Consider the following 8,690-nt stretch of genomic DNA (forward strand, 5'->3'; position numbering starts at 1 on the left):
CAGTGTTCTAATATAGACAATGGGTCGTGTCTCATATTATTTGTTATATTTTTATTATTCATTATTTTCACTTGACTCGCATAAATAATTTTATTCGAAGAACATTTATACTGTATGCAGTTGTACTTCGCAGCACTTCACTTGCAATTTGCAATTTCTAGTATTTAACATATAAAACGTACAGTACCTGTTGTTTAGCTGTAATGCACAGCAAATTGAATTACTGTACCAATTAAAATGAATGCTTTTATATTGTTTTTACGTGCATTTTCGGTCTGACATTTTTTTCTAAACTGTAAACACAACACATTCTTCGCGGTCACGATGCGACTTGTTGTAAATATCAGGTCGCGCCTCCTAAACTCTGCCCTCTAATTGGTTAATTTTTTTCGTGGGGTCATGTGGCTGGGCAAAAATCCCATGTGCTTGGCTCTCATGACGTCAGATCGCCCAAAGTTTCATAGTGCGTGACAGCTTGCTGAATTTTTAATTAAACAAATTTATTAAAATAAATAAGAAAACCTTGTGGTTTTGTTTTAGAGTCAAATCTAAAATAAATCTAACAAATTTAAATTTCATTCTCTGCAAATTTCCTCCGTTTAGCAATGTTTTTGGGGAATGTGAGTGTAATTTACATGTAGACTGATATAAATGTAATGACATACCAAATCCGAATTAAACGTCTACTGAAAAAGAGCCGTCATAGAAACAATTGCTTTGAGTTCCTTTTTCATTTCAGGTTGATTACAATCGATTTTTAAGTATTCATAAGGCGAAAATGCACTTTATTATAAACAATGAAAGGCATAACTATCACTTTATCTAACATTTTACTGCTGTGTCATTTTAATTAATAGATAATCTCCAGCATGACAACGCTACTGGGACTATGCTCTGTACGAATGGTTCATTCACTGTATTTCGTCCGGAAATCTTTGCATTGTTTATTAACTTTTTGTCCCACATTGCATTGTGGGATGGATACATGACATGGATGTTTTCACTTCACAGTGCTCACACAGATGGAAATCAACTTCTCCTTGTCTCTGTAACATGCGGAGATGGTGATTTCCCTCTGTACGTCTAGCCATGGATTCCTCCATGGCCTAGCTACTGCGTGATGTTCATCTGTTCGCCTTCAATGACTGAGCCAGAGGCTGTTCGTAGCTGACATTAACATGACAATAAACAGAAAATAGCAATCTTGTTGACATTATCTATTATGTGAAATATTTTGTAAAGACATCGTTAAGAGGTGAATGAGTAAAACTTTAGGTATTTTGTTAGACTTTCATTGAAATTTTAACTGGTCAATGCGGACTTATTGGGATAATTAACAGGTCCACCATGCATTTTACTAGCCATTGGCAGCGGACCAGCGTTTTTTTCGAACCCTGGAACAGTGGAAGTGCATTTCTGGATAAAGAAAGAATAAATAAATATTGATAATTATGAATAATTTAACAATATTTTGATTAGAATTCTGGATTTGTAGACATTTGTATATAGTATTACGGTACCTGAATAGATTTTAATTAATTGAAATTAATCAATTACTGTATGTATATTAAATTAATTAATGTATATGTTTTTGATTTATTTTAAACTAAAGATACTATTTAATTTCACATTTTAATCACATTTATTACTTAATCAAATTCTTTAATGTTTATACTTTTGTTATGTATTTTGTGTATTTTGTATTTTTATATTTTACCACTTATGGCCTTGCACGGCCTTGATGAAAAACACCCTTGGGTGATCAAGTTTTTCCGTGTTTAAATAAAGTAATTATTATTATTATTATTATTATTATTATTTGTACATTTTGGTATCATTTTTCTGCATTTTTATGTTTACAATATACAGTAAAGATTCAGAAATAAATATTAACCTTGGAGAATTTAGCCTACCCAACATTTACAAGAATATTATTGGTGGGGCACTAGTGAAACCATAGCTTGGTGGCAAGATGTCTCTCTTCTAATTACTGGCTTCAAATCTTATTTAAACCACGATGACTAAAAAGACTGAAAACAGTTCACTCTACAAAAACTGAAAAACAGTTAAAAAATATCCCCTGATCTAAAATTTGATGAAAATTTTGGGGAAATACAAGCAGTTAAAATATTCACAAATCACAATATGAGAAAAAACATCACATAAGTGAGAGCCAGTAAAGACATTACTAGATAGAAATTCACAGTTCAATGACCTTTAGCCACAGAAGAATTTAGCCTAATCATGCACTCTGAATTGGATGTGAAATATTATATTTTCACAAAATAAATAAGAACCAATTATTAAGATGTATTCATTTTTTAATATATAACAATTACCTGAATAAATAATAATTTACAAACGTACCAGCATTTTGTTATTTCTCGGCCAGAATACCAGCAACTTCGTTTTGGAATAATAGATTAAGGATGTAATTCGATAAGTAACGTTGACAAAACACACTTGTTCACACAGTATTAATAATACCATCCTGTAGCACACCAGAGATTCTTTGATAAAAGGTCGAAGGTCCCTGAAAATAGGTCCGAGATCCCCTGCAAGGTTTCTCCCTCCCCACAATGGTTGAAGCAATCTTAAGAATAGGCATCTAGATCCCCAGAATGGCACTCTTATCTCACTCAAAATATTATTGGTCTGACAGGGGTTCCTGTACCTCTCTCAAATGTCACTGGTGCTGCCACTGCATGTACTGAATACTATAAAAAAATTCTTTTTTTTGACTCCATCATGTCATTATACCCAGTCCATTTTCCCCTTAATTTTTCAAAATAAAAAAAAAACAAAAATGGGAGAAAACAAAATTATATTCAAACTTAAGTCTTAGGCTTTGTCTACCCTATCAAATTTCATCAAAAAAGCATCACATAAATGTGATGGAAAATAAAGAGTTGAAACATGTTCAACTTTTTTTGGATACAATTTGATAGTTGTGATATGATTTTATCATACCCATATATGGGCACATCGCATTTTTTGTCAAATAAAATGTGCAGACAAAGCTTAAATACATCTCAATCTGTCAAAGTACTTCACTGGGCCCCTCTACATTATTTCGAATTCCTGGATAGATCCGAAATCATTTAATTTCACTTGCCACCAATTTTCATTATGTTAGTTCAGGACATTCAAACAATAGGTGGGTTTTCCTTTATTTGTTAAGCTACATAAGCCAGTGTGTACTACTAATAATAGCTAGTATTTCATAGCCCATCATGCCAAGAAGGCTGGCCGTGTGCTATTCGAATTATTACCCAGCCATTGAATCAAACCCCTAATCCCTTGATATTCAAACAAGGAATTTTACCAGTTAAAATCCTTGTTCAAACTATGGGTCGCGACCAATTATTTTGAAAAGTCGCTGAAAATTATATAAAATAAAATGTTTTTGTACAGTACTGCATGCTTGTCAATTTAAGTTATCTGATAGGATTTCCCATTATTTGTGAAAATGCAGGTGTTGATTTTTATTTGGTGTTCGGGACAGGCAAGTGGTAAATACTGTAGTAGCTTGTGAGACCTTAAAATCAGTGCATTCCAAAAGTTTTCAGGGCTTAATCCCGAGCAACAGTGGGCGCCATCAAATGGGCTGATTGTTAATTAAAGTATTATTTAAATGTTGCAATTAAAGTTGTTAGTGTTCTTTTATCTATGATTTTACATTCAGGAAGGCCTAGCCCACTGTCGTCTGACAAACGATTAGGCCGTCGGATCGAAAATTTTAAAAATATATAATTTACCTTTTGAAATAATTTTATTTTGATTGCCATTCCCTATTGGTCTAAAAGCACATTTTGGACCATACTAAGCCATAGAATTAGAAACTAACACCTAGATGAACCTTATCAAATGATTTATTTTTATTGCAGGTCTTTGACCGAGGCTTCGTCAGCCCTTTAGTTAGGACCCGTCCGTCGGACACGTCAGACCCCTTGTCGTCAAATTTCTGGCGCCAACGCTGGCTTCAGGCATGCTTCAATCGAGATATTGTGGGAGCACTATTAAATTGTGTTTTATATATTTTTTCTTGAAAATCGTCACATTTTTTTTAGAAAAATATACAAATTACAATGCTTCTTTCTGACATCAGAATGTCTGAACAGCGCGAAGTTTTTTGATTAAATGTTTATGAAAACTGATTTATTTGGGTTCGTATGTCATTTCAGTTATGCGCTATATTGTATGGTGTTGTTGTTTGACAACAGTATGTGTTCACATGAAATTCACATGTACAATAATTAATTCAAAAATATAGTAATGATCCAAATGTGTACACAGATATAGGGCCTAGGCCTAATCCAGCAAAACAATTATCAAAGCCAATGATAAATGTTGGTTAGATTCACCTCAATTATGCAAGGAAGTTCAAAAAGATGGTACTGCATGATGCCACATTTTGTCGTCGGATGTTTCATGGGAAAATTCTGATTAAAATTATAAGACTGGCCTTTAATTGTTTCAAAATATAAGAATTGACTCGGACATTCTGGCAATTTCTTATTGCAAAATAGTAGTACAGCTTGTTGTGCTCAAGCACGGAAACCCTGTGTATCAACCGGTGCTTATACAGTAATTATGCATCTTTTTTGTTGAAAAATGTACTTTGTAACTTTTTGTAAGTGGTTGAATCCTTTAAAAATGTTTTATAATTATGTGTTGTACAGTAGCTGTGAGAAGAACATTGAGGTAAAAAAATTAAGAATTAAAAGTTAGGTGCAAAAGTTCATTAGCACTAGCTTTGTCTACACTATCAAATTTTATGTGACAAAAAATGTGATGTGCCCATATATGGTACGATGACGTCATCACATCATCAAATTGTATCAAAAAAGTTAAACGTGTTCAATTTCTTTTTATGAAATTTAATAGTGTAGACAAAGCTTTCGAAAAATACACAAAAAAGATAGTCTTTCCACCGGATATACCGTTTTACCTAGTCTAGGCCCTACTAGCCTAGGCCTACGTGACTGCTCTGCTTCTACTAAGCTTTACACAGCAGTCCACCTAGCCTAGGCCCGAAGAGGCCAACATGTGTTTGTCTCGACTTTTTAAAATTAATTTATCAACTTAATAATAACTGTACACATAGGCCTATATAATAATTTATAGGTTACTTTCCACATACATACCTTTCCTAGAAAATATATCAAGTTGTTGAGATTGTGAATGAACAAGCCATATGTACACAAAATTTACGGTTGACTTCTTTTTCTTTGTCTTTGTCAATTTTTCGTATACATTTTTTTAAATGTATTTTCGGCACTCACTTGCACAGGACGACATACACCGCATCGACCTGCTGCAGCTGATTAATTATCAAAACGTCACACATGTGTATAATGAAAATAATGACAATGCTTATTTTGTTATAAGGCAAAAGTTGACTATTTATAATATAATATAAATATACTTAAACTTAAATAATAATATACTATGAAATAAAATTGTATTATATAGATTATACTTTAGACTGAAAGATTTAATTTCTATAATTTATTTTCATTGCTAGAAATAACTTGGAAGAGGTGGTTTATTGTTGCTGTCGCGACGAAAAAGCCAGTCACTGCTTGCCAGTGGTGTCCTTTTTTTTGTCGATGGTGTGTAGTTTTCGGTATTTTTATTTCCTTCCGGCCGTCCAATGCGTTTGGGTGAAATCTGTTGAACCTGGTGGCCTAGGCTTATATATTTAGTTAAATAAGCCGTTCTATTTCTGTACTAGGCCTAGCCTTTCGTAACGCAATTCAGCGTAGGCCCAGCTACTAGGCCAACTCTACTACTACTAGCCGCCCGCCGCGAGTGCCGTGAAACAAAGCCAACCGGGTTGATTGCTGCTCCGATCCCCGTTCCTTGCATGGCTTGATGAGTGACGTTATCTGCGTTTTGAGGAATGGAAGACAAAGATCAGTACCAAAACTTAAGCATTGGTCTAGACGTTGCAAATGGGGAGCAAGATCATTCTAATAATAATATTCAATTACCCGAGTCAGGTGAACATGATAATTATTGTCCGCCATTTGTTGACCCTGATTTAATTTGTCGTCAGCTAGAAAGTGTAAATTTAACAGAAGAAGAAACAGACATTTTATTGAAAGATGCTTTGCAACTGAACAGGATATTAAAAGCCCATTTATCGAAACAAGAAGGTTCAACGAAAAAGAGTCCTGGAATATCAATACCAGATGGAAAAAAGAAAAAATCTAGGAGTTCTAGTAGGCCTAGGCCTAGTAGTACTAGTAGTAGTATTAGTACGAATTCGTCAAGAGGAGATCTCCCTCCATTAGACACAAAGCGAGGACTGTCAGCTGCACAGATGAGGATGCGACAACCACAGAAGATGCAACAAAGAAGTACCTCTGCGAGCAAAAACATGGAAAAACAGTCCCCGCAAAGTTCTGAGGTAATTGAATAGACATAGATTACCAATTGAGCCTTATGGGTTAGAAGGAAATATTAATTTTTTTTTAGAAACCTTTTAAAGATTTAAGCCCATGAATTGAGAATAATATAATAAAATAATAATAACTTAAAACTCCATTTAATAAAAAGATAATAATATATATACTGTAATATTGTAATGTTTTTAATTTTTTTTAGGCAAGTAAAGCAACTGGATCCAAGACAGCATCTTCCAAAAAAACTAGACGAAGCAAATCAAGTGAATCAAACCTGAAAGAGTGGAGTGATAGGTGGTGAAATATTAACACAAAGAAATATTATTCTGTCCTTTTGAACTCATCTATAGAGTATTGATATCTATTGGAAATATACAGTAATATTGTATTTTATAAATATACATAGGGCAATATATAATAGTGTATTATTGGGTTTTTTGTCAGAGAATATTTTAAGACTTACTGTATGCTATGAAATATCATTGCAACATGTAAGAAACCATGTTTTAGTTTATTTAGTCACAAAACTTACTTTAAAATTTAAGTAAAATTATTTTTTATATACAATGTCTGGTAATAATAGTCAGTTTCTTGTACATTACATCTACTGTAGGCTACTAAAATACTTTACGCTACTGTTAGTACTGTGCTGTCAACACACTTCCAGCACTTTATAAATACTGTACAGTAGGTGTTCTGTACTTTATATTTTACGTAAGTTTAATTCATTCATTTCATTCAATAATTTTTTTATTTCAAACACAACAGCAAGGTAAAAATACAATGTAAAAAAAATCAAGAAATTTTAATCGTATTAAATCGAAAAGTTTTAATCATACTAATAGTCACACATGCTTCATACATAGGCCTACTACTTGGAGTGGAGTTATAGCCAGCTTACTGTACCTTCTCCTGGGGTGGCGCCAGTGCGGGCCATGGCACCTTGGGGAGTAACCCCGTCCCACCCCCCTGTTGGGGAGAAAAAACCACAATTCAATTCATCAGGGGAGAAAAAGAAAATGTATTTTCTACATATAGTATTAGTAAACTCTAAAATTGATTAAATAAGCACTTGAAACCTCTAAATTGCTTTTTCGGGGATTTTTCCCCTTCAACCACTTTTAAATTATTTTGAGTGAGCGACGCCCGACCACGCCCACTTTGCTCTTTTTGGTGACATGCAGCCCCTGTTGGGGACCTCGGATCTCCCGTCGGGCAAATCATGGCGCCATCCCTGTTTCTGTCGCAGTGTTGCATGATTTTTTTCTTATGACCAAAACAACTCCCTAAACCTCGAATTGTATTGTTGTGTATTATTTCTTGCAAAAAAGATGGTTGTCACCTACAAGTAGGACAGTTATATACGCTATTGAGAGTCTTGGGTGCATGTGTGTGCATTGCATAATACTAATACTCAGGGTCATCCAAGTGCATATCTAGGGGTGTGCCAGGGTTGGGGCGCACCCAAGACCCCAAAAAAGTTGTGCTCCCAGTTTCTCCTTCCCTTCCTCCCACCATGAAAATGTTCAAGCAAGAAAAGCACGCTCAAGATGATAAAAATCATCTCATATCACCTGTTTTGAGAGCTAGCACCCTTTCAATTACTCATCGAATCCCCTCCTTTCTCCTAATACTGAATGCCATCGGGTTCACAAGAAATCACAATGTACAGTAGCTAGTAGAACTCATAAATATAAGCATTTTTATTGATGAATGAATGTGTGCTATATTCGATGCCAGTAGCTAATAAACTTGAAGAAGATGTGTATAAGAGACAGGTATTAGTACGAATTCGTCAAGAGGAGATCTCCCTCCATTAGACACAAAGCGAGGACTGTCAGCTGCACAGATGAGGATGCGACAACCACAGAAGATGCAACAAAGAAGTACCTCTGCGAGCAAAAACATGGAAAAACAGTCCCCGCAAAGTTCTGAGGTAATTGAATAGACATAGATTACCAATTGAGCCTTATGGGTTAGAAGGAAATATTAATTTTTTTTTAGAAACCTTTTAAAGATTTAAGCCCATGAATTGAGAATAATATAATAAAATAATAATAACTTAAAACTCCATTTAATAAAAAGATAGGTATTTTTCTATAATATTGTAATGTTTTTAATTTTTTTTAGGCAAGTAAAGCAACTGGATCCAAGACAGCATCTTCCAAAAAAACTAGACGAAGCAAATCAAGTGAATCAAACCTGAAAGAGTGGAGTGATAGGTGGTGAAATATTAACACAAAGAAATATTATTCTGTCCTTTTGAACTCATCTATAGAG

At 34.2% G+C, this 8,690-nt stretch overlaps 2 protein-coding genes across 2 annotated transcripts in view; one reads left to right on the plus strand and one right to left on the minus strand.

The window, feature by feature from the left end:
- The window catches only part of LOC117104509 (alkaline ceramidase 2-like), a 16,124-nt gene extending 10,786 nt beyond the window's left edge, over positions 1–5,338 (minus strand). The window contains exon 1 of the mRNA XM_033245366.1: positions 5,148–5,338. The gene's annotated coding sequence lies outside the window, so the exon portion shown is untranslated. The remainder of the gene's footprint in view (positions 1–5,147) is intronic.
- A 463-nt stretch (positions 5,339–5,801) lies between these two features.
- Positions 5,802–8,149, plus strand: LOC117104508 (the record flags this gene model as incomplete). Its single annotated transcript, XM_033245364.1, is given in 2 exon segments — positions 5,802–6,415; positions 6,613–8,149. Coding segments are annotated over 2 exon segments (609 nt in total). The 3' UTR covers positions 6,712–8,149.
- Between the last annotated feature and the right edge of the window lie 541 nt (positions 8,150–8,690).

Source organism: Anneissia japonica, unplaced genomic scaffold (genome assembly GCF_011630105.1).
Source record: "Anneissia japonica isolate Jap-2015-1 unplaced genomic scaffold, ASM1163010v1 scaffold287600_len331809_cov165, whole genome shotgun sequence".
Classification (NCBI taxonomy): Eukaryota; Metazoa; Echinodermata; class Crinoidea; order Comatulida; family Comatulidae; genus Anneissia; species Anneissia japonica.